The 26,019-nt window shown below is 55.2% G+C and overlaps 1 protein-coding gene across 5 annotated transcripts in view; it reads right to left on the minus strand.

The window, feature by feature from the left end:
* Nucleotides 1-26,019, minus strand: part of ASAP2 (ArfGAP with SH3 domain, ankyrin repeat and PH domain 2) — a 141,907-nt gene that overhangs the window by 9,589 nt on the left and 106,299 nt on the right. For 2 of the 5 annotated variants that reach the window (XM_045286631.1, XM_045286630.1), the window contains 8 exons: nt 19,707-19,801; nt 11,827-12,016; nt 10,371-10,456; nt 8,511-8,626; nt 7,267-7,334; nt 5,234-5,347; nt 3,497-3,728; nt 287-421 (listed from right to left, as the gene is read on the minus strand). In XM_045286631.1, the coding sequence (XP_045142566.1) occupies nt 287-421; nt 3,497-3,728; nt 5,234-5,347; nt 7,267-7,334; nt 8,511-8,626; nt 10,371-10,456; nt 11,827-12,016; nt 19,707-19,801 (1,036 nt within the window). Of the gene's footprint in view, nt 1-286; nt 422-3,463; nt 3,729-5,233; nt 5,348-7,266; nt 7,335-8,510; nt 8,627-10,370; nt 10,457-11,826; nt 12,017-19,706; nt 19,802-26,019 lie in introns of all 5 variants that reach the window. The other 3 variants (XM_045286633.1, XM_045286632.1, XM_045286629.1) reach the window with 2 other exon arrangements.

Below are 26,019 nucleotides of genomic sequence, written 5' to 3' on the forward strand. Positions count from 1 at the left end.
GGGCAGGGCTAGAGAGTGGGGGGCAGGGCTAGAGAGTGGGGAGCAGGGCTAGAGAGGGGAGGGCAGGGTTAGAGAGGGGAGGGCAGGGTTAGAGAGAGAGAGGAGGGCAGGGTGGCTGAGAAGCTTTGGGCAACTGAGGAGAGAGCCACCTTGGGTGGGACCCGCCAGAAGCTGCCCCGGGCGGGGGCCACAGCTGGAGAAGGTGCAGGGCCCTGGTGCAGCGCCCCCCTGCCAGCCACGTCCCCTGAGCCCGCGGGCAGGACAGGAAGAAGAAAACAAGACGTACTGGTAGATGTCACGCGGAGAGGGGGCAGCGGTGGGTGGACAGCTGGCGGATCTGACGAAGATCGCTGCCGGCTGACACTGTCCCCACGGACAGAGTCTGTCTTCCACACGGTGCCAGCCGAGGAGGCTGTCTGAACTACACCAGGTGCACGCAGGCGCACACGGGACAAAAACAGAAACAGAACACTGCATTATTGACGCCCTCCCGCACGAATGGGGACCAGGCCTGCAGGGCAGCATCCAGAGCAGGGAACAGCGAAGTGTTACTGTCTCCCTCGCCCGTGAGGTGCCGACACCGGCCAGGCCAGGGAGGGTCTCAGCTTTGTTTTTTTAACCCAAATACTTAATTTTTTAAATTCCTCATTTTTGATCAGGAAGCAGCTCTTTGAAGAGGGAGACATACAAGCAAAATGACATCTTCCGAGCAAATGTAAAGCCAGCTCTTCCTGCCTGGGAGGGGCTTCTCCAGGAGCCCCAGAGAGTAACTGCTGTTCAAAGATGAGCACCCTGTTCGCTGCCGACCCAATTGGTGGAGACAAAGGTACAAATCAAAGACAATAAGGAGGGTTCTCCCTGCAAATCCTGTACACAGACCCGGATGGGGTGGGCCCCAAAAGGAGGGGCCCGGGGGCTTCCTGGTCACAACCTGTCCTCTGTTCAAAGCTCTGTGCTCTGCCTTGTTGGATGACGTCCACTCAGGGCACAGACCCCGGTGAGCCCCAAGCTGGGCTGTGCATGGCCCACAGGGAGGCCCTGGGAAGGAAGGTGGTCCCCCCTCCCAGGGCACACTGTGTGGGGTCCAGGAGAGGACAAGGCCTGGCCTTCTCACACCCTCAACTCTCATGTGCTGTGAGCATCCCACCCCGAAGCCAATGATGGAGGACTAAAGGGGAGCCAGGGAAGTCCCCCAGGAGCGGGCAGCCAGTGTAAAATACAGTTCACACCCCCAAAGCAGAAACCGCGAAAGAGAGGAACAGCAAAAAGAAGGGTGAAGGAAACAACAAACCCCGGAATTCTGAGCCTTCAGGAAAGCGAGCGGTCTCGAGAAGAGGCCCCTGCCTCCAGGTTCACGACCCCACCCAGGAAGCCAGCACTCTGCACTGGGTGCTCAGTCGGCGAGGCTACTCACTAGTGGGGATGGAGGGGCCAGATCATTTTCAGTCTGGGGACACAAATTCACACACAGAGAGAGGTTGTGTGTGTGTGTGTAGGGGGGGGGGGTAGGGGGATGGGAGGAGCCACTAGCAGGACCCGGCCTCAGCCCTTCCAGGGACCCTGGGAAGATGGGGAGCCGTGTGAGCTGTAGCGTCTGACCTGGTTCTGGCGTGTCCTCGGATCAGATCGGTCTGGCTAGGTTTGTGGGGCACATGGCGACAGGGTGCTGGGTGGGCAATGGGTACTACACTGAGGTGCCCGGTGTCATACCTGCCACAGTGGGTGGTTTGCTCCTTAGGGGTGAGTCCATGGTTCATCATATGTATCTGGGCCTCCCTGATGTTGAGGGCTGAGCTGGGGGGCAGGGTGTGACAGACTTACTGTGCCAACCTGGCCAACAGGAACATGTGGGATTCATCAGGTTGCAGTTTGGTTGGAGGGCAAAGAGATAAATGGTTCTGCAAGGCCCTCCCCCTTGTGCCCTCTGGTGATTGGACCAGTGTTCTGGAGTGTGCTGCTGCTTTAGCTAGTTCTCTGCCTCACCCTGTGAGCTACACCACCTATGGGCCAGACCAACTCGTGGATCATATCGCTACAGCTTAAGGTTCCTGCTTTGCCACACTGCTGGTGTGTACATCACTTGAGCTTGAGGCTGGTAGACCCTATCGTCTTGCATTGCTTGAATTTGGGATCCCATCCAGGCCTGCTTCGCTAAGCTCCTAACTGTTGGTGACCCACTGTGCTGCTTGTTGCCTGTGGGCAGACTGCTTGCCTTGCCCAAGGGAGGACTCTGCTATCTGCTTCCTTGACCTTGGACCCAGCAGCCTGTATAGACTAATTAGCTGTTGTATTCCTTGTTAATGTATAAACCTATCCATATAGATATATATTTATAAGAGTCTTTGTTCTGTTTCTCTAGAGAACCCAGCCTAACACCCAGTGCCTGCCATGCGCCAAGACACCCTGCTCAGTGCACACGCCCAAAGCAGTGGCACGCGGCCAGGCCTTCCAGCCATCTGCTGTCATCATGCACCCACACGCACCCTTCCCAGGACACGAGCTAGCTCTCTAGCTCGCTCTCCCCCCCGCCCGCCCGCCCCTCCTCGATGGCCACAAGGGAGATCAGCAGCCGGCGCCTGGGCTTGCACTCTGCACAAGCACTGGTCCAATCTTTCCTAGGCCTTCCCCACGGCACACAAGGCGCCAAGTTCCTTCTTCACTGGGCTGTGGCTGACAACCCTGACAGGAACCAACCGGCCAGTGTAGACATGCGCCTGCCACGTGTTGAGTCTGCAGGCCAGGACTGTGGCCGGCTGCCTGGTATGAGGCCAATGGACTGCATACATACGTGCACATATATATCTATGTAGACACATAGATACATACACATACATATCTATGTATACATGTGCATATACATACCTATGTACACATGTACATGCGTGCATATACCCCTAGAGGCACATATCACCCCTAGAAGGAAACTTCCAGGGTTGTGACAGACGGGACTTTGTGCAGATGTGTGCTTTTGGCACATACCCCGGTGGTCCCCAGAGTCTAGTTTGTATTTTCACAGCCGGCTGAGCACTGCTGCCTATACTAGTGTCCTCGATTTCCCAGGCTGAGCGAGAAGGAAGGAACGCAGGGGCCACAGGCTGACCGAGCAGTCATGAGGGAGAGGGCAAAAGGTCAGGGCATGGGGAGTGGGATGGGCTACAGAGAAGAGGGGGAGAAGGGGCCCTGCAGAAATCCCCTCCGAGCACCTGGTTCAGAGTTGGCAGCTGTATGCATGCAGCGGCCCCTCTGGAGGGGAGGCCCCTTGCCCACAAACCATGGGCACAGTGCCTCAGTCCAGTCAGAAGAACATCTCACCACCACACGGCACCCCAAGGCTCGTGGAACGTCTTTGAAGACGAGAAAGATGACAGTAAAGCAAGAGGCCCGAAGGACAGACAAACATCCTCATACTGGTCCAAATGCCGTCGACCTGGGGCAAGGAAAGCACAGCCAGGTGAAAGCCCACCTGTGTCTGCAGGGAGCCCAGATGGTTGAGTACCTTTGCCAACGTTCCGCGGAGGCAGTGGGGGGGCGCTGGTGGTGCTGGGGGGTGCAGGCTGGCTGGGGGGTGGGCTGCCGCTCAGGATGGCTCCGTAAGTCTCGTTCTGCAAGATGCTGGGCCCAAAACCCCTCTGCTTGTCCTTGGCGAGGCTGGTGGCATTGGACTGCAGCTGGTTCGATCCCAGCTGATAGAAGCTGACCGGCCGGTCTTCTCGCCGGTTGGGGCTAGGCTGGAGGAGGAACGGTGGAGCAGAGGTAGGTGCATGAGTTGGGAGGCACACGTAGCTCTCGATTACACCTTTCGGTCTGGGGTTCGGCCTCTGTAGATCCTGTCTGGGTGGGCATTGATGGCACTGGACATTCTCCAGCGTTGGAGGAACGCTCGGGATTAAACACACACTCTTCGTCTGCCTCTGGAGCGTGACACACACGCACACGCGCACGCACACGCGCACGCACACACACGCACGCGCGCCACGGTTCACCATCTACTAACTGGAGGCTCTTCATCTTGCTATCAAAAACGCACTCCGCCCAGCTCTGCCTTCTCTCCAGAGACACGCTTCCTCTCACCTATCGGCCCCTCGGCCTTGACCACCCAGGCACAGCACCCAGTCCCCTCGTGCCAAGGGCCGGCCAGCTACAACCTGCCACTGCCGGCAACCTGTCTTTGTGAATAGTTTTATTGGCACACCGGTGCTTGGTCAGAACAGAGGGCCACAATGAGGACTGCGATGCTTTGATATTTCAGATCTGCGTGCCTACAGGATGTACAACCTAGCCCTTCAGGGAGAGCTCGCTGACCCTTCTGTAATGGAAGGAGCCCACTGGTGTGCTGGGTCCTAAATTGGAAGGCAAGGACTTTGAACGCACCCAGTGCTACATGGGAAAGGAAGACCGGACTGACCACCTGCTCGGGTGGAGACTTGTGAGGTGCTGCCGGGCTGGCTCCTCTCAGTCGACATGCCGGGCCCCGTGTCTGCTCACGGTCCTCGCTCATTGTGTTTGAGCCCGGGAACCCCGGGGGGCAGCTCTATCCTGTCCCTTAGGGCCACTGGGAGGGAAACCGACTCCAGGGCTACAGGCTTGAGAGATGAAACGCAGGCATTTGCTGCTGTACAAAAGGCAGCTTCCTCCTGAGGCTGCAGGTTCTACCAAGGAGAAGTTCCCACGGCCCGGTCAGTTCTGGAAATGCCTATCACTGGCTACCCTCACTGCCCACGAGAATGGTAAAGGGCTTTGGAAATAAAATCTTCTAAAAGTTATCTAAGAATAATAATAATTAAAGAAGCCGTGAAACCCTGTAAGTGGGTTTCAGGCGGCATCCCTGTGACTCCCGCTTGGAAGAAGTTGGCAGGCTCCCCCGTAGCACTCTGTGACAGGCAGGTGCCGTGGGGAGTTGAGCATGCGGGCCCCAGTCAGACTGCCAGAGCGCCCGTCTGTCCCAGCTGGCAAAGGGGAAGGCGATGCCAGGGGCTTCAACAGCCAGCGAGCAGGTTCTAGTCCCTCGCTTGCTGCGGCCAAGTCCCCTTCCCCCGTGAGGCTTCATTTTCTCATCAGATGAAGGGAGCCGGGGCTTTCCAGGGTTCCAGGTGAGGCTAGGCGAGATTCAAACAGCCAAGACGGCTGAACCTGAGCCAGTGTGCCGCACACTCCCTAAAAGAGAGCTCTGTGCTGTGCGGACAGCTGGGGTCGGCCCCCCCAAAGCCGTTGCCCTTCTGCAGCCGGCACAAACCTGCAGCTTCTCATCCACGTCATCGTCACTCTCGTCCAGGTCTTCGTGGAGCAAGCGCCACTCGTACTCGACGTGGACGTGAGAATTAAACCTTCCCGACAGGGCCTGTGTGAGCTGAGGAGGACAGGGGCCGTCAGAGATGCTGCTCCTGTGCTTGGCCTCCCGCACACTCGGGCAGACGGGCCGGGCTGCTCAAAAGGCAGAGAGGCCACTCCAGCAGGGCAGTCCCCAGGGCACAGACGTTCACAGGAACTACTGACGGACAGCTCGTGCTGGCCCTGTAATGCTACCCAGTAGCTGGACTGGGCAACCCCACTGGCAATAGGCTGTTCACGTCACTTCGCCTGCTGAACGGGCAGCTGTTGACCACTGACGGGGCCTTGAGCGTCCCTTGCACAAGGCAGAATCCTCACTCACAGCAAGTCTACATGGGGCTTCCAACCCCACAAATCTTTACAGGGGCAGACTGCCCCCCTTTTCCCCAAGGCAGGCTGGTCGGTTTGAACTTCCGACTCTGCCTAACCCACAGTGCCACGGGGGCTCCTGCTGCTGCATCCAAACCTCCTTCCAACTCAGAGTCAAACGCACCTGTTTCCACTCACTACAAGTCCCACGTACAGACTCAGAGGTGGGAGCCAGTCTTGTGGGTAACCCTGCCACCACCTGACTCAGGCATTGAATACCTGAGTCCCGGGTTCCTCTTTGGAAGAAGAGAAGGGAATGGCCTCCTCCCCCAAACTCACAGGATGACCAGAAGCCTGGACAACCCTCACTCAGTGCTTTGGAACCCCCATGCAGGTGGGGGTATTGCAATCTCAAGGAAAATGTGTAGCCTGCAGGTACGGAAACACTCCTTACACATGGGAATGTGTCCAAGGCTAACGCTGCCTCAACCAGTTTAAGAGCACTAAGCCCGGCAGAAAACAATTTTATGGACTATCCCCACCCCCCCCACCCCCCCAGGAAAGCCGATAGCTGGTTACACTCTCTACACACAGGACTCCCTGCCAACTCACCACAACCCCATCGGGCAGAGCAGAACTGCCCCTGTGGGTTTCCACGGCTGTACCTCTTTGTCAAGAGTTATCAGGAGTGGAAAGCTTCCTCTTTCCCCTGTGGAGTAGCTGGTGGCTTTGAACCGCTGACCTTATGGTTAGCAGCCCACTGCACAACCACATTGCCACGAGGGCTAGACGTACAAAAGACAAGCGGATTCACTGTCAACAATGGAGGCCTCAGGACATCAGGGTTTAATTCTCCTCCTTCCCAAGCAGTAGCGTGTGACCTTGGCTAAGTCAACTTGTCTGTGGGCTAGTGCTTCCGCATCTGTGAGCTGAGGACAAGGGACACGCCACTTCACACGATAGCTATAGGCTGCAAACGAGCTCATGGGCACACATGCAGAGTCGGGATCTGGGAGGAGGCGGGCCTCCCTACCCACCCACGGGCACCAGGCCCAGTCTGACTCACAGAGACCCTAGAGACAGGGTCTCTGAGACGGTAAATTGGTCAGGAGCAGGAAGCTTCCACTTTCTCCGGCAGGGTGGCTCGTGGTTTGAACTGCTGGCCCCACCAGGATTCCCCCTTCTGGGGGAGCATGGTTACACGGCACTGATCTGGATGACTACGTCCTGGGAAGGTGTCCCGTGCCCACTGCCTCACAGTCCCTCTCACAACGACCCTGCTATCGGGCATCACTGGCTCACTTCACAAACAAGAGACCACCAGAGCGTGGGTCCCCACGGCAAACTCTGGCCTGTCCCTTCTTCACGCTGCATAGCGCAGGCCCAGGGCAGCCCAGATGGACTGGGGGGACAAATAAGACGTGTTGTGAAGTGAGGTGTGGACAGAAAAAGGGGTCACAGCCGACCGCACGCATCGGTTCCTGATCCAAGTCTCACCACCAGAGGGAGCAGTCCTCCAGAGACTTTCTCCAGGAGGGCTGCCTGCGGCAGGGGCTCAGAGAAGACTCTGCCCAGCATTGGTGGGCAGGGCCCCCTCACTGCCCGCCCCAGCGGGGCGGGGAGACTCACCAGCTCCTCACAGCGTTCATGCTTTAGGCGCCTGGCTATGTCCAGCGGCGTCTCTCCGGACTCGTTAGCTGCAGGGAAGAAGGGTGTGAGCACAGTAATGGGAAAGGTCTGAAGTCTCGGGGCGCAGCCTGAAATGATGCTGAGCACTAGGAGTGAAACACACCATGGGTGGGGCCGTCAGGGCGGAATGCTGTCACCTGGGCAGGCATCGAAGAAACCGCAGAGCAAGCTCCCTGCCTAGCAACCCGGTAACAGACAGGGTAGGCCTGCCCCCAGGGGTTCTGAGACTAACTGTTCACAGGAGTAGAAAGCCTCGTATTTTTCCCAAGGAGCGGCTGGCGGTTTCAAACCGCTGACCATGCTGATCGCAGCCTACCATGTCCTCGCTGCATCACTGGGGCTTGCTAAGGGCAGTCTGGCTAGTCAGTCAGGGTTAGTCTCTTGAGCAAACGAAGAGAATAAAACTGCTCAGTCATCAACATACTCAAATCAGGATCCGGGCCATTTCAGTGAATCGAGCTGGCCAGCACACAGCCCTAAACGCCCCAAACACTGTCTGTCGTGGAGGTGGCTTTGGGTGTTCTGGACTTTGATGTTTTCTTTCAAGCAGTCTAACAAGTGAACATTTTGTACGTTCTTCCAAAGATTGTCTCAGTCAGGTTTTAAAACTGAAGGAAAACTCGCAGGGCTTGTAAGCAGATAAGCAAGCACCTTTTGCTACTCCCGTCCCCAGTGCTCCAGTCTGTGAAAGTACTTCCTCACGAAAGGCTAACAGGACACCCTCCCGGGAAAGCACGCCTGTCCGCCGGTCAGCATGCCGCAGATGGATCCCAGAGGGCAGGGGTGGGGGCCAAACTCGAACAAGGGCCACTCCTGGAGAAGCGTCAGGGCAAATGGAAGGGGACACATTTCCCCTTCAAGTAAACCGACATGCAGACCGGGCCACGGGGTCAGTCTCATCTCAGGTGGGCATAGGACAGGTGTAGTTTCCGGACAGAAACTCAAAATTCCCCGAGTTGTGTGAATTGACTTTGGCATTGCTGACAGCTGCGGGCTGTCTGTGCGCTTCAGCAGACTGTGAAATGCCTGCAAATGCCCGTAACAGCTAAGACACACGGCTCACATGTGCTAGAGCCCCTGAGGCCCAGGAACCCACCCACAGGCAGGGCCTGGTCTCGCCCGAGGCCAGGCTCAGCTTTGGCCTGCCCAGAGCGCAGCCTCGCCCGCAAGAAGGGCTCACTTACCGATTTCGATGGAGGCCTTTCCCCGGAGGAGGAGTTTGAGGCACTCGACGTTGTCGGTCAGGCAGCAGTAGTGCAGGGCCGAGCTCCCTTTACCTGTCTGCTTGTCCAGGTTCCCACTGAGCGGAGAGAGGGAGAGGGAGAGTCAGTGAGGCTGGGGTCAGGCCAGGAGCATTCAGACCAATGTCCGAACCGACGCTCCACGCCACCCTCAATGGTGGGGAGACTCGCAGGGCCCCGCTCTTAGAGCCTCTGTACACAGCCGGCCGACGAAGGCAGAGAAGGCCAGGCGGGATGAGTGCAGCCTGTGGCGGGGCTGCCGCCCCTGCTGGGCGAGCCCCACGCTCTTGCCATCCTTCCTGGAGCGAGGGTAGTGCCCCGTCCTCGGCTGCGATACCTTGGCAGGTCCAGGGGCCTCGGAGGTGGGCTGTAGGCAGTCCGGTGCCTCACCCATCCTGCCTCACAGGAGGACGGAGACGCAGGGTTCTCTGTCTGATTACTGGACCCTCTGGACAGGAAGCGGGAAAGCCATTTTCCCAGAGTGCCACGGGCCCCATGTGCTGGTTCACCTTCCGACTGTTCTCCCATTTCACACCTCCTCACTGAAACGACCACAAACCTGATGCATCAAGTGCACTATGGCTCATGGCGACTCCCTGGGTGTCAGAGGAAGGCGGGCCTGTCAGGGGCCTCTGGGTCACTTAGAACTGCCTACCTTTTGATTCAGAGACAAGCGCTGTAACAGCTGTGCCACCCCGGGAGCCCGAGGCTGTGCTCCTCAGATGGGGGCAAGGGATTTAATCAACAGCGGAATGGGAATCCCTACAATGTTGGCCACCCACCCTGATCAGGGATGTGGGGAGCAGGGTGTGTGCTCCCTGGACAGACGTGGGCCATCAGGAGACAATGGCCATCTGCTCCCACGGGAGGAAACCGAGGAAGATTTTGATTCAAAAGGAGCCTCCTTTTCTAACTCTCCTCTCCTCCCCTCCCCCCCCCCCCACCACCGACGCCTTATGGAAGAAAAGAACCCTACATCTCCTTTCTCCTGCCGAGCTGACTCGCAGGGGCCACGGCAGCACCCAGCTGCTGAGCGGAGCGCTCACTCAATCCTGCTACTCTGGGATTTGGATGGGTGTTCAGACGGTCAGATGGCTGGGCCATCTAGTGAGCTTCCACCATGCACCTAGCTTCCCTCCAGCTCCCGGGGAAGCTGCAGACCTCCGCTCCCCTGCCCCTTTCTGTCTCCCAGGACCGCAGGGGAGTGCAGAGGACCCTGTTGTTGGAGGAGCAGCTTTGATAGTTTTAACAGGAACCTGTCACTCCCTCTCCCCGCCCCCCCCCCCCCCCCCCCCCCCCAAGGCTCTGGGAGGAAGCCAGCTATAAGGCCAAGGGTCTCATAGTCTGCCTGGGGGAACCACTCAGGCAAGGCCAGCAGAGGGAAGCACAAGTAGAGAACAAGCAGGGCCCTCGGCCTGAGGGAAACCGCTGGTGCAGGACCTTTCTGCCTGAGCAGCCTTGAGAACATGCACATCCCTTCCCTTCCACGCTCTCTCCGGCCTGTAGCACTGTGCTCCGGTGGCGGTGGGAGCCACTTCACAGGCCACAGAAGGTGAGCACTGGGCCGCACACAGACCCCAGCACCCCTCTGTGCCTTGGAACCTGTCTGGGCACTCTCAGACCCCTTGATGGGATTCGATCTCCCGATGCACCAGCCTCGTCCTCGAGGCTCTGCCAGGTGGAACACGAAGCCCTGCACACTTGGCGGCCTGTTTCCTGTCGTGTGGACACCTGGGAAGCAGCAGTGAGCTGGCATCCTATTTCCTGCTCAACCACGCCACCCCTGTAGCCTGCACCCCGTACCTGTTCTGAACGAGAAAGTCCACAATGTGGAGCGAAGTCCGGTCCACAGATCGCACTGCCAGGTGCAGGGCTGTTTCATCCGGTTCCTGAAAGGCAAACAGAAGGCTCTTATCTGATCTCTCGGAGAAGCTGCAAATTTCCCTCTAAGACAGCATTTCTCAACCTTCCTCATGCCAAGCCTTTAACAGTTCCTCATGTGGTGGTGACCCCACCCACCATAAAATTATTTTCGTTGCTACTTTTTACTGCTGTTATGAATTGGGCGACCCCTGTGAAACGGTCGTTCGAACCCCATAGGGGTCGTGACCCACAGGTTGAGAACCACCGGTTTAAGGGAATATGTTGGTTGGGAGCATATGCCCTGGGACCCTGGGTGGCTCATCAGCGGACTTCAGAAATGGGTCACACTGTTCTTCCTCTCAGATACGTTGCTGTCAGTCGCCCGTGTGTCCGCTCCCTGCGAGGACTGCTCCATCCGGATCTCATGGCTGTGCCCTCCTGGAAGCAAGCACACCCATGGACCTGCCTTCCCAGGGCCTCCAGGAATTGCTCGTACCACCGGTCCCTTTTTGCATCGCCCAGTGGTCCCTTTCATGTATCTGCAGCCGTTGCTGGATGCTGCAGGTCAGCTGACTCCTGGCGACGCTACAGGCTCTGCAGGTCTCAGACTACCTGTCCCTCCATCCCCTAGCCTCCCTCCCATCAGGAACATCCTTTAAACCGGTAACGCTTTCTCGTTCTCTGCACACAGTGAAGGCCATGCACGCAGATCCTTGGCTGTCTTTAATGCTCACTGGCCCAGGGAAGGAGGGTGCGTGTGTCACCCACCCAGAGAAAGCAGCTGGTCCCTCCGAGCAGCACCGCCCAGGAGCCCGGCTAAGCCTCAGACAACAGCAGCAGGTCTGCGGGGACACAGGTGGGCTATGGCCGCCTGGCTAGCTCGTTAGCTCTCAACACTGAGGCTAGAGGTTTCAGGGACCCCTGCTGTTGGGACTGAGTGCACACCCACAAAGCACCCTGGGAGAAGACACAGGCCACCACGCCGTGGTCACCGGCAAGTTATTGCTGACTGGCATGAAGCAGTGATGCCCACCTTCTCGAGAGAATTCTCGGGACGTTGGGGGCTACCTTCGTGATTTCAACTGCCTCAGGGAGGGAGGCAGAGTGGAGTGCAGGTGAGAAACTGGTGCCCGCTCCCCAACCTCCCTTTCCAGGCCAGACCTTGGAAGTATGTGGTGAGCTGTCAGTCCCCTTGGGCTACCTGGCCTTCTCCTGCCCCAGGAGAGGGGCTCTCTTTCCCCAGCGGGGGACTCGGTTTGTGGCCTAAGAACGCACGGCCAATTTCTTGCAAAAAGTAGGCCACCTTCCGCCTACTGCTTGAGGTGGCAGCTCGGACTACCTGCCCAGCCCCTTGGCTCTCTGTCTTTTCAGGGTGGCAGCCCACCCACATGCTTACATGTCCGCTGGCCAGCGGGATGCTCTCGGTCAGGTCGGTGCCATCGGCGTAGGCTTGGAGCAGGCCGAACACATCTCTGGCTTTGACGGCCTCGCACAGACTGTGCAGCTTGGCGGCATTGTCCGCGTGCTTCTTCCGCGCATACCTCCGCTCAATGTACTTGGCAGTGATGTAGTCTTTCCTTGCGTTCCTGGAACCAGACGCAATCCAGGCGGTAAATCACTGCGGGCCTGTCCAAACACCCCAATGCCCAGTTCTCTATCACCATGTGGTCAATAGGCTCTGCCCACCGCTGGCCCCACTTGCTCGCTCGCTCACTGTGTGGGGTCCTGGGCTTCACCTAGGGCAGCGGGGGTCCACGCCAGGAAGCCACAAGTGGGAAGCAGGCTGCCTCGGGATTCCCCTCCGGCACCCGCGTTTCCTGTGGTCCTGAGGCACTTTCCTTTAAAGTCATTTTATTGGGGCTCATACAACTCTTATCACAATCCATACACGCATTGTGTCAGCACGTTTGTAGGCATCATCATTCTCAAAACATATGCTTTCTATTTGAGCCCTTAGTATCAGCTCATTTCTCCCCCTCCCTCCCTCACCCTTGATAATTTATAAATTATTATTATGTTGTCATGTCTTACACTGACCAATGTCTCCCTTCACCCACTTTATTGTCCATCACTCTGGGATGGAGTTATAGGTAAATCATTATGATCATTGCCCTTTTCTCCCCCCACCTTCCCCTCCTGGTATCGCTACTCTCATTATTGGTCTTGAGGGGTTTATCTGTCCTGGATTCCCTGTGTTTCCAGCTCTTATCTGTACCCATGTACATGCTCTGGTCTAGCCAGATTTGTACGGTAGAATTGGGATCATGATAGTGGGGGGAAGCATTAAAGAACTAGAGGAAAGTTTTGTGTTTCATCGGTGCTATGCTGCACCCTGACTGGCTTGTCTCTTCCTTGTGACCTTTCTGTGTAAGGGGATGTCCAATTGTCTACAGATGGGCATTGGGTCTCCACCCGAGCCACTTTCAAGACACACGGGAAGCCCTCTCATCCCCCAAGGTCCGGGGCAGGGGGGTCCCTGCGCTGCCCGGGTCTGAGGGCTCCTCACTCCCAGGGTGGGTGGTGTAGGCCCGCCCATCTCCCTAGCCTCCTCTCCCTCAACACCCTCCTTCAGCTGTGCTCCAACCTCACCACGCTGCTTCCCAACTCCCTCCTCCATGTTTCCAGGCCCCTCCAATAGCCATGCTTTTATTTTATGTACTTCCTCCCAGGAAACCCAGTGCACGGGCCACGTCTACCAGCAGGCCTGCATGTCTTCCTCTGTGTCCAGCCCACCCCGGCCTGACCACTGTTAGCTCCCCCACAACGTGGTGGTGTGTCCAGGATGATGTCCTGTGAACCCCATGCCTGACGCAAAGGGCACGCTGCAATCGGATGACTCCCAGTCTGCCTGCTCTATGCCCTAGGGGCACCTTGATCTGGGCAGGACATTGTGGACTGTCCTTCCCAAGGAGCCTGCTATGGAAGGGAGACTATGTCGGGACCACACAAGACTCGTGACACCTGGGTTCAAGTCCTGTGTCCACCACACACACAGGGTTTGACTGTGGACCGGGGATTTCATCTCTCTGTGCTGCAGGTTTTCCTACCTGAGAAAATGTGTACAATACAGACCTCACAGTAGACGGGTCAACACGTAGGGTCCTGCACTGACTCACGGCACTGGAGTCGAAAGGGCTGATGACAGGGAGCAGGAGAAGGTGGTGGGAGACATCTAAGCATTTTATAATCCCAATCAAGGGACAACCAGAATACCCTCATGCCACCGATGGATCGACCGAAGGTGGCATTAGTCATATGCCAGCAGACAGATGTGCCAGGAAAAGGAGTGAGGTACAGGTGCAGGTGACGAGGACGGACGCTCAGAACATGACCCCAAAGGGGCGGACAGCGTGACTCCACGTGCAGGAACCACCCAGAGACAGGTAAATCTCGAGACCCATCAGTGTCGCCGGGGCCGCAGAAAGGGCTGCAGGGTGCAGGCTGCTTTGGGGGACGACTATGTACAACTTCTTGTTGACATTAAAGACCGCCGGATCGTACACTTCAAACCTGTAAATTATTTGGTACATGGATCATGTGTCCAAGAGCCGTTTAAAGAGCAACATCAAAAGTCAGGAGAAACCAACTTGCGAGGACAGACGGGAATCTGGCTTCTCTTGCCCTTACTTTCTGGAAGGTGTGAACGCACTATCACCCCACCAGGGCAGGCAGGGAGGCAGAGCTAACAGGAAGGCCAGCATCATGGTCAGATTGGAGAGAGGCCAGAGCTCACGGAAGGGCCTAGCCTGGGGCTTCGGCTCTCAGGTTGGGCTCTACCGCCCACCACCTGTGTGGCCTCGGACATGCTAATATGTAACATTTGGGGAGTGTCCTATGGACAGTAACGTAATGACACCACCTCCCTCTAGGGGCTGCTGCAGCCGCCTGAAGTGACACGCTGGGGCCCAGCTGAGCTCGCGGTGGCAGTGTGGAATGATGAGGGCAGGACAGCAGCACGGGGCAGACAGCGCTCTGAAGCCTGGGCACTGCCCACTCTCCCTTGCCAGGGCTGTGCCCCTCCACACCTGCATTTTTGCCTGTTGGGTGGCCACCTGGAAGGCAGGGTTTAGGAGGCGGCTCACAGTGGATGGGGCTCCTGTCTTTGTGGAGAAGCCACAGTACCGACTTCCTCCAATAACCAGGCTTCCCCAAGCATCCTGATCTCCTCGGGGTGGGAGGGGCAGGCGGGGCACAGGCAACTCCTCTCTGCTCACCCTCCCCAGGCCTACGGAGCAGTATTGCTCCAAGTGTGGGCCTCAAGCCACCTCAAGTCCCGGCCAGCCCAACTTGCTGATTCACAGTCCCCAGCGAGAGCCACAGCTCACACTCTGCTGTGTGCCATGGTAAACCACCAGGAAGGGGTGTCCAATTATGCCAACATTCAGGTCACTCTACCACTGGCAGGAACTCCGGCCTCTCAGAGAGGACACTGTGTAACCGCTCCTGCCTGAAGTTCTCTCGTCAACCTCCACACGTTCCCCCTCTCCCCCACCTGCTCCAAGGTGCTGGAGCAGCTGCAGACCCTTCTATACCTGCTCTACGTCAAGCCGGGCACCAGGCAGGCCAGAGGCCCCTCCTGGCGGCCCCTGGGAACACGGTGCAGGCAGATGCGGGGCCAGGTCACCGGGAGCCCAGAAGATGGGCAGGCACACTGCTCTGTGATGTCCAAACCAAACCCAGAGGGAAACCTATTTCCCAGCAATCAAAGACCCAGTCACCTACTGCCCTTGGTAACATGTTGCTCGTGTTGCTCCTGGAAAGACCGTAGGAGCTCACTTGCTCGCTGCTCCTGCTGGAAGACCAGGCCAACATAAGAAGCCTCTCGGGCAGCGGTTCTCAACCTTCTTAATGTCGCAAGCCTTTAATAGTTCATGTTGGGGTGACCCCCGAACCATAAAATAATTTGCACTGTGACTTCATCACTGTCATGTTGCTATTGTCATGAATTGGGCGAACCCTATGAAAGGGTCTTTCGACCCCCAACGGGGTCTCAACCCACAGGTTGAGAACTGCTGCTCTTGGGTTTCAAAGCCAGGAAGAACTCCCAGGAACTCTCTGTGAATGTGGTCTGGCTCTTCTGATCAGGCTGCATCCCGTCCGTCTGCCTCCAACTCCAGACCCACCTAAGATGTCCTTCACAGCCTTCCCCCACGTGTGCGGCCGGCAGGACCCTGCACGGTAGGCACTGGCAGGGACTGTGGTGGTGCCCAGTCCCTGGTGGTGCCACTAGCGCTCAGCCCTGACGGAAGTCAGTCAGTCAGCTGACCGCACAAGAATGCTAGGCACGCTCTCTGTCAAATCTCGACTCTGCAGGTGAGTAAACTGCCCTCTAGAGGTCAGGCTCTGTCCTCCCCCCAGCAGCACCCGCTTTGAAGGACGCAGCCGGGAGACCTCCCAACAGTGCTGGGGGCGCGGTACTTGCCCGGTGGCTTCACGATGTGCCCTCTACCTCGCCACCTGTTCATGGACTTTTGAGTCAGTGTGGGTCTCTCGAGACAGACGATCAGACTGGACGGTGGTCGAGGTCTACGTAGTTCCGATGACCGCCAAGGGACAATCACGGCCATGACCCCACAAGGAGAGGGTAGTGAGAAGCTGGTTTCCGTGATCCACCTCTACTGTTCTCCAGCCGCCCGGGCTCAGAGTTTCCTGAAGGCAGGCAGTGTGTACAGGCAGACGTGCCCTCCTCCGCAGGCTTACTCCAGCTCCGTGCAGGGCTGACTGCCACCCCTCCTCCTTTCCACTTCTCTCAAGGCCGGGCCGGTGGAGAATGCAAGCCCTGGACTGGAGACCGTGGTACAGCTGGTGTGTGTGCTTAGGAGGCGGCCCTCCTCCCATGCTTCTGAGCCTCTGAGCGGCAGCATGTGTCTGATAGCCTCACGCCTGGAGACACTGTTCTGGGTACCATAGGCACATACAAATCTGGCATTTTGGGTCCCTCCCACCTAGCTCACAAATTCTTCTCAACACCCCCAAAACCCTCTGTGGATTCCCAGGCCACTAGAGGGTGCCCTTGGCTTCCCCTTCTACAGACGCAGGCAGACATGGAAGCTGAAAACAGTCCGTCCCTTTACACCTGGGAGTAAGATGTGAGCTTGTTCAAGTCGGCCCCACACGGTGGTGGATCTCCGACTGGTTGACTCAGGCAGTGTTTACTGACCCGCAGGGGCAAGAGTGTGGCGGGAAACGCAGAAGTAAGCCGCGGCTTCTTAGCGGGAAAATGGCGAAGAACCCCTAAGTCCAATATATAGAGTGAGGACCGCTCGAAAGCAGAGCCCAAGGTGCCAGCACCAGGGAGCCTGCGCTTCGTCCAATGAAGAGGCACAGAGGGCCTTCCCAGAACACAGGGACGCTGCCCTCCCACGGCTCACCTCCTCCTAGGCAGACATAAAGGCGGGGTGTGTGTGTGTGTGTGTGTGTGTGTGTGTGTGTGTGTATGTTTTCAGTCATGGCAAGGTGGGGGTGGGTGGGGGATCAGTGCAGGTAGAACATTTCTAGTGCATGGTCCCAAGTGGGTAGTGTTCATGTTCGTCTGACCCAAGGACAAACTCTTGGTTTTTTTATAAAGTACTCCGAGTGCCTGGTGGCGCAGTGGGTTTCATACTGGGCTGTTAACCACATGGTCGGCAGTTCAAACCAGCAGCCGTTCTACGGGAGAAGAATGAGGCTTTCTCCTCATGAAGAGACCCACGGGGCAGTTCCACCCTGTCCACAGAGGGTCGCTGAGGCGGAATCAACTGGCTGGTCGTGTTTCTTTGAGACTGAGCGCCTGGAAGGAATGCTCTATCTGACTTTGTTCCGCACTGACCAGTATCCGGCATTTCAGGGCCCAGGCCTTCATCGTGAGATGAGCGGCCACAAGGGCCGGTGGGAATAAACAGTAAGGAACTTGCCCTACTGCGCCAAGACGGTTCTCACCAAACACGGCAGACAGTCCAAAGGTCTCAGGAAGAGCTCATTGCCCCTGTTCAACTCCAAGTGGCACCTCCTTTGAGAGGGCTCTGCTTTCTCAAGGTGTGTGCCCGGAAGGCAGGCGCCTGCCGTGGCCTGGCCATGCTGAGCAGGCAGAGCTGCCCACACCTGCTCACAGAGGAGGCCACCACGCACTGCGGGCAGCAGCTCCCCAGGGCCCTGTGGGAGGAGGGTGGCAGCTCTCTCTTCTTAGCCGAGGAATGAGGAAACGGTCCAGGAAGGGAAGTAACTCGCCCAGGTCCTACGTCTCAAGTAAAGGCAGAGGAAGGTGTGTCCTGCCCCTGCAGGTCCGAGGGAATCACCGAGAAACCTAAGACACTGCATCCACGTGGAGAGGATAATGACGTTGTAAGCCGCATGCACGTTGATATCTAAACCCACACATCTCCCAATCTCAAAAAAACACTACACCATAAATACTTGTTACATGATGCGAACATGAACATCGACTGACTTTAATTCAACCCAGACCGGTGGCTGAGGATACCGGATCCGTATGAGCGTGGCTACAAGGGGCCTGGGTCCAAATCATTCGGCACACTGGGTAAGCTCACTACCTGTGCCCACATCTCGGGGGAGCAAGAGGGCACGGGTCCGGCAACCTCTACTTCCGGCACCCACAAAACGCTGGCTCGAATCCAGGGTCTTGGCTTTCTGTAAAGCGTCCACGCATGATCCTTCGTTTGTAGAACTGCGCCAGGGACGGCATTTCTCCACCACTAGCCCTGTGGCAGGACTCATGCGCCAATTCTGTTTCAGGCGTGTTTCCAATTAAAGGCTGATTCTGTAATGAGCTGTTAAGCTGCCTCCTATGCCTTTTTAAATTCCCATTTTCCCATCTGCAGCCAGAATACTTTGATCCAAAGTCGCTACTCAAATGCGGGCCGCTGTCTGTCTCCTTCCAATGGCTTTGCTCTGCATCTTCCGGCAACAGGTGAGCCCCACTCTGCCAAGGCAGGCAGACAGGCCCTCAGGCCCCCCTTCAGGACCGGCCCCCACCATCCACCTCCTTCTCAAAGACAAGCTGTGACCTGGGTGTGAATATTCCCGGTTGTAAATACGCTCTGTCTTAGTGGGCGAGCTGCAACGAGAGGAGACACAGAAGCCCCTCCGATCCAGTTTCATTCTGCCAGCAAACATGGGTTACCCCACCCCACAGCAGGACAACTTGGCCTCCAAGCTACAGGTCTGCCGCACAGCAAATGCTTGCCAACGCGCATCTGTGACTGACCCTCTCCGTGGCTCCGGACGTGGCAGGGAGGCCCATCACCACCCCCACACAGCAGGTGTGGGCCCGGAGCGCCCCAGACAGCCTCACCACACTACCCCACACTACGCCCACATCACCACACTACGCCCACGTCGATGGCAACCGGCCAGACCAGGGCAGCATTAACCAGCCGGCTCCCGGCGCATTACCCGGTCAACTTCAGACAATTTTTACGTTTCTCTTTCTCTAAATTTGAAAGGAGCTTTTAACATGTGCTCAAGTCTCCCCAGTGCCAGTGGCGGTGCACCTGAGGGGATAGCCCCGCCCCTCAGCCAAGGGGGAGCAGCGATGGCAGAGATACACAGGCTCCCTTCCAATTGCAGACTCCATTCTGGACACCCGCTACGCCCACCCCCGCCTCAGCGTGGTCAGGATCTCATCCATCCGTGGGGGCCAGCGATGACCCGAGCTGGGCTTGACTTTCAGTCCAGAGGCCAGTCTGCGGCCTGGTCTTTTTGTACCAACACCCCAGCACAGAACCTACCCCTAGCTGGGCCTTTCTGGGGCACAAGTGGGGAGGGCCCATGAGGGGTTTTCCAGGTCCAGAGGCAGAGATCCAGGCCAGCTGTAACCGGAAATGTCATGGGGGTGGGGGGGTGAGGGGTTGTAGGGCACACCGAGAAGCACAGGTAGACTGGGTGCCAGCACCTGAAATTTCGCAGGGAGCCAGTCACAGGCAGGGGGGCCAGGCCTGCAAAGGACACTCTGTGGGTATCAAACTAGAGCCGCCCAGGGTCACCTACCCTCCCCAGGCTCACCTACCGTCCCTCGTGGGACCATCACAGGCTGATAGTTTAAACCAAATTCTAAAACCCAAACAGACAGAGCTGCCCCAGAAGCAGAAGAGGTTCTGGCTGGAGAGATGCAGTGATTAAGGAACAAGACAACACACAAGGGGACTGACCGAGGCCAATTTACTCCCTAAAACCCCAACAAAGGATGTCCCCCAAAGGTGTCATTACCCAACCTTGTAAGAGTTTGGGGTGAAAGGCAGGTCTTTGCTGGGAAAATGAGCAGGTGGGTCTCCTACTTACATGTCGCTGCCTGGGCTGGGCTTGATGGAGTCCTCTGCGGGGAGGCAGCACTCCATGATCTCATTGAAGCCTGCATTCCCAATGTTCTTGGCAAGCTGAAAACACAAAAGTCTATTTCAGGGCGCTCAATTATTCATACCTTCCAGTGGTGCGCATTCCTCAGACAGCTGCTGGTTTATTTAATGGCCACTAAGAAATAGAGCAATAAAAAGGTTTGTCCTTAATGAAGACAGACAAAACCCAAAGCCCAAAGGAACCCATAACACAGCAGTAAGAACCAGCATGCCCCTTACAGAGGCGTGTCCTCATAAAAGAGCCTCAAGGTAAAGGGCTTCAGTAGACAAGACAAGCCTTAAGTTGGTCTCAACCTGGATTTACACACGCACACCTCCACAAAAGCCCTGTATTCCAAGCAGAAATGTGTCCTCCAAGCTGCCATGATTTATTCCAGTGAGGAAGTGGCTGATCCACAGAGAGGAAGGGTCCTGGGCTTCCTTGCCCAGGACATGGGTTCAAATCCAGGTTCTAGTTACTGGCTGTAACCACAGTTCACACTCCCGAGCTTCGGATTTCCCACGGGTCAAATGGGGGTGAGACCTGCGCCTGCCCGGATGATCATGACAACCAAACAGAACAATTTATGGTGTGCGCACTCAATAAACAAGGGCACTGAAAAAGGGTAATGTTTACATCTCCAATGAAAGGTCTTCCTTCTGACATGCCGTCACCCAGGAAGTCACCACATTTCCAAGGGCTGCTGCCAGAATTCCAGGCACTACTCTGGATCACGATGGACACGTGGCTCTGACCACACCACATTTAGTCTTCGCGTTTGAAGGAATGATTGGCTGTGAGCTCCTTAGGAGCAGGGGTTTATTTGTTTGATCTCCCAACAACCAGCTCAGTATCTAATAGAGAGGTCCATTCTCATCTGTTTCACGAAACCAAGCACACCACACAGGAGCACCTAGCCCCACGCTTGGAGAATCAACGCCTGAATCTCCTAGTTGAAATGGTATCTACAAAGGCAGCTGGGGATCATTCTGTTATTTCTGCTCTCAGTAACTAAGGATCAACCAACGGAGACTTTCTTAGAGACCTGGCTGCTTCTCAAGTGTCTTTGACCCCCTACAGGGATTGGGTCCAGGGATCTAGGTGAGATTAGGCAGAACTTCCTGGGGGCAAGTCAACAGTGAAAAGGGATAATGGGGGATCCTGGAGATGGTTCTCAAACAGGGCAGAAGGAACACCCAGAACAGCGTAGGGACTGGGTGATGACAACACCCTTCCCCACAAGGACTCGATGTGGAAACCCCGCTGAGTGAACAGGGCTTCACCTCAAAGCCGCGGGGGCCCTGAGACTTACACCGGAAGCTCCCTAGTGTGTGAAGCAGGTGTGGGTGGCAGAGATCCCAACCAAGGGCATAGAACCGGTGGTTGTTGGACTTTGGCTCAGATCTCTTGCTTTGAGGGTGTCCAATGAATAGTGGCCTGGGATGACCACATCCTTACCATTTTAATGCCCTTCTTGCTTTCTTACGACATGTATTAATCTGGTATGCATGGCTCTGCCTTTGTGAATGACGGTTACTGAAAGCTTTGCCCTGTCACCAACCCCCATCTTTGTATAAATAGTGTACTGTCACTTAAGAATTTAATCTGACAAGTCAACAATTCATGTACTGTGGTTCATAGCTGGACTACAGTCATGTAATTTCCTTTTCTCAATAGTTTTAAATTCTATACCATTGGCTAAGTTAATGATGCTATCAAAAGGATTATCTATTAAAAGTCATTGCCTCAGGGAAATGACTTATAATATTCTCTAACATAAAACAAGAACGATGTCTCAAAAGTCAATCAGATACATACGAGGGGTACCCACCCAAATCATATTTTTTTCAAAGCTATGTATTTAAGATTTTTGTTGTTTGTTTTTTTAAAAAAAACAACCTTATCACCTTCAAACTACTCTCTATTACACTTAATACAATGGTCAAATCTGCGATGCCATTCTTGGAAACATTTTTCAAACGCATCTGTTTGGATGGCCGACCTTCCTTGCGTCCTTCACCTCTTCTACAGGTCAAATGGCTGTCCTTCATGTCCCTATTCTGAGCAGAAACTAAAAGCTGCTGCTGAGTGAGGTGTGTGGGGCAAGAGAAGCATGCTGCTTTTGCCAAAAACTGGTGCACTGAGATGGCTGTGTGAGCAGGTGCATTGTCATGGTGGCAAAACAGTCCCATCTGCCACAAATCAGGCCTTTTTGGGTCACACACTGTTATGCAATCTTTTCAGAACCTCTAAATAGAAAGCTTGATTAACAGTCTGACCTGGTGTTATGAACTCCAAATGCACTATCACCCTCACATCAGAAAAAAATCAAATGAGCATCGGGTTTTGGGGTGGTACCCCACGTATATAAACCATAGGTGTATAAGAGAATTTGGGGCTTGTACTTAATTCTAGTCCCAATCTAAGAACAAGTAGTTCTGATGACATGACCCTCCTTGATGCTCACCCTCATGAGATCACTGAAGATATGGATGCTGTCGTAAAGTGTGGCAAAGAAACTCAGTGGTGCCCGCCTATCAGGAGGAATACGGGTCTTAAAAGGTGGGTCTTCAAACAAGCAGCCATCTAAGGGAGGCATCAACTAAGTTCACATGGAAGAATCACACCGGCCTGTGCGATCCAAGGCTTGTAAACAATAAAATTCAAAGCCGAAGGAGAGGATGGTATCAGAGCTTAAATTGTGAATACCCAGTTTGCAGCAGGTTATGGATGACAGTGGAAGTTCAGAAACCATTTGCAGGGTCCCGACATGGATTGAGCTTCCAGTGAATTCCCTGACTAGTCAAGGAATATGAACAGCCTTGTTGACAGACAGAGTGCACTGTAAAGCCAACTTCAGCAGACGCGGTTAGAGTAAAATTTTAACACCTTATCATTTGATTTCCCTTTTGACCCATTTTAAATCTGTTCCAATTTTTAATAGTTTTCTGTATTTGATCTCCTTTTTGACCCATTTAAAAGTTCAGTTAAAAAAAAAAGTGAAGGGGAAATACACATGGGTTAAGCCTCTGGCGAATTCCGTCTGGCCTTGGACCAGGGGCGTGAACGGCCTGGCTGTCATGCACAGACAGTGAAGGATTCTAGAAGCAGTTAGGTTAAAATGTAACACCTTCTCATTTGATCGCTCTTTTGACCCATTTTAAATTTGTTCTAGTTTTTATTATCTTCTACATTCTCTAAGATTGAGGTTTTTCTCCTTCTTACTTTTGTTATTGCTGTTGGGAGTTTTTGGGTTTTTCTTCGGTATGCTTTTCTGTACAAGAAATCTAAGATAGGTAAATCTATAAAAGCAGCAATCGGATTAATGGCTTCTTGGGGGTGTGGTGGGAGAGGTTGGGGGCAAATGGGGAACTAATAATGATGTGTCCAAGCAAGAAGAAAATGTTCTGAAATTGATTGTGGTGATGATTGTGCAACTCTTCTTGACAGGACTGAACTTCTGAATTGTATGATCTGTGAATTATATGAAACTGTTAAAAAATAAAAGAACTCATTTTGGAGGACTTAAAAAACAAAACAAAAAAGAATCCGGTGATGTGCTTCCCTAATTTTACTTCCCTGATTTTTCCTAGACAGTCCAAAGTACAAAAATTAACTAGCCCTCCCTATTGACACCCCGCTCCTGCCTTAGCTCTCTGACCGCCAGACACTGCCAGCTTCCCCAGAGACACGCCACACGCACAGAGCCGGTGGTGAGTGCAGCACCACCAGCTGCTGGCTAACCATAGGCTGGAGCCCTGGTAGTGCAGCAGGAAGCGTTGGGACTACTGACGTCCTCAGGGCAAAGGTGAGGCTGTCTGCTCCCATAAAGACGGACAGCCTTGGAAACCCCGTATGAGGCCCCAGGATCCAGAAATCAACTCCATGACAGTGAGAGGTGGTTGTTTTTTTTGTGCGACTATTAAGTCAATGTCCCACAAAAGATTTCTTGCACGTGTCAGATCCAGGGCTAAACCCTGATATTAGGGCCCCTGGGCTAATCACAGGCATGCATCGATGCCCCTGTCTTCCAACATGACGTGGCCACTAGTCAGACCCAGTAACTGGGTCTCAGAAGCAGAGTGGAAGGATAAGCAGGTCCCCTTCCCCGAGTGTGTGTGTGTGTCAGGCAGATGGGGAGGGCAATCCCCTGGGAACTGGAAAGCTGCTTCCCTCTGTTTGGACTTGGCTGGTTTACTAGGGGCCAGCTGGCCCCGTGAGTCACCACATTCCTGCATCACACCTGTCCAACACTAGAGAAACGTGCGTCCTCGGTTTTGCCAAGTCCCTATTACATGTCAGCCTGCAGAGCCCCTTGGGAACGATCACATCAGCAGACTATCAGCGGGAGGCGGCCGCAGGGCTGCACGGGGAAGCCGGGCTGAAGCATGCCAGTCGGCAGACCCCAGGAGGTAGGAAGGCCAGATTTCACACAGACTCCCGGCTCCCACGGGCTTTCCTCTCCAGAGCTCTGTCACAGGCAGGAATGTGAGGGCCGTGCTGAGGCAGAAGCAAGCTGGATCTAGGAGGAGCATGCAGCCTGTGTTCCTACTACCTCACTCAAGGAAAGAGCTCCATGGGCAGCTGCCCCTCACTCCTGTCAGTGCCGTCCGCGGACAGCCCTGCTCGGACAGCACTCAGTTGGTGGCGCAGAGATGTGTTAAAAGGATGAGAGGCAGGGCGGTGTGCAGAGGGCTGAGGCGGAGCCAGGTCTGCACTGAGCACTACAAGGACAGAGGCATCCCTGTGGGCAGGGCAGTTCCTTGGCCCAGAAGGAAGCCCAGCACTCGCTCGTTCTGTGTCCACATAGGTCCTTCCAGGACAGGCATCACAGTCATTCGGGTTTGGATGCCCTTCGCACCTCCCCGTGTAGGTCCACAGAGGCCCATCTAGAAACAGCCTTCATGCCCGTCCTTGGTTTATGAACACGGGGGAAGGGAGACAGTCGGTACTATGACAGCCCTGGCTGTCTCTGGTTTACTCATTCTGGGGAGAAATACGGCTGGGTGAGAGGAAGACGGTGGTCAGGAAGAGGCCCTGGCTGGGGCAGCACCTCCTCTTCCTGACTCTCAGATGCCCACACTGTGGTCCTCTCACTGGCATTCTGCATGGCTGTGACTGGGGGGTGCCGTCCTGGCCGGGTGGGCAAGCCCAAGGCCAGCACTCTAAGACCACACGAGTGAGCCAGGCCAACCAAGGCAGCACGAGCTCAGCACAGATTGGACAGTACACCGCCGCCTCCTCAGCTGCAGGAGCCCCGGCAGCAGGATGGGTTTCTCATGGGGCCGTGAGCCTCGAGGTCGGCAGCAGTTGGAACCCACCAGTGGTTCACCAGGAGAAAGACGGGGCTGGCTGCCGGCAGAAGATTCACGGACTTGAAAGAGCTGTTCACTGGGAGGAAGACGGGGCTGGCTGTCCCCAGAAGATTCTTGGATTGGAAGCACAGAGGGGCAGCTTTCCACTGCCCTCAGTGGGCGTCACTCTGAATTGGAATCAATGGTGGCTGGTCGCTAGCTTAACTTGCCCATATCCCCAAACCTGTCGCCATTGGGCTTTTTCCAACCCACAGCGGCCAATCTCCCAACCAGCTGCAAATTCCTGTGCAGAAACCAGGTATTAACGAGACCCGTCCGATCCCAGGGGAAGCCTCGGGAAGCAATGGTCCACAGCCTGGCACTACCAGTTAGCCCACGGCTGGAGCACACCAGCAGCTCCGTGGGAGCCAGATGAGGCGGTCATCAAAAGGCAACGTCTCGGAAACCCTATGGGGCAGGCAGCTCGACTGTCCTACAGGGAGGTTTCAGGTCAGAATCAGCTCTATGGGTTGGGGCGGGTATTTGCCAAAAGAGGATGTTTAACTTCCTGCCCCACAGTAAAGGTGCTCAGATCAAGAGCTCCTTCCTTAGTGTCACTTCTGTGACGGAGCACCAGGGACGGGGTTTTCACAGGAGCTGAGGCTCAGCACGGAAACCATTGCCTTCGATGTTTCGGAGGAAAGTGGTCTTTTAAAATCTATTTACTGGGAAGTTTCTTTTTTTTTTTTTTACTGTGGAACGTATTTATTTTTTATGAAACTATATTATCACCGTGAATGTTTAATGAATTATTAATAGTATTTTGTTTGTTTGTTTGTTTGTTTTTTATATTTTAATCTTTTTTTGTTGTTGTTTATTTTTAACATTTTATTAGGGGCTCATACAACTGTTATCCCAATCCATACACACATCAATTGTGTAAAGCGCATTTGTACATCGTTTCT

The sequence above is a fragment of the Echinops telfairi genome, unplaced genomic scaffold (assembly GCF_000313985.2).
Source record: "Echinops telfairi isolate 266 unplaced genomic scaffold, ASM31398v2 ScPeMD7_9;HRSCAF=40, whole genome shotgun sequence".
NCBI classification, from domain to species: Eukaryota; Metazoa; Chordata; class Mammalia; order Afrosoricida; family Tenrecidae; genus Echinops; species Echinops telfairi.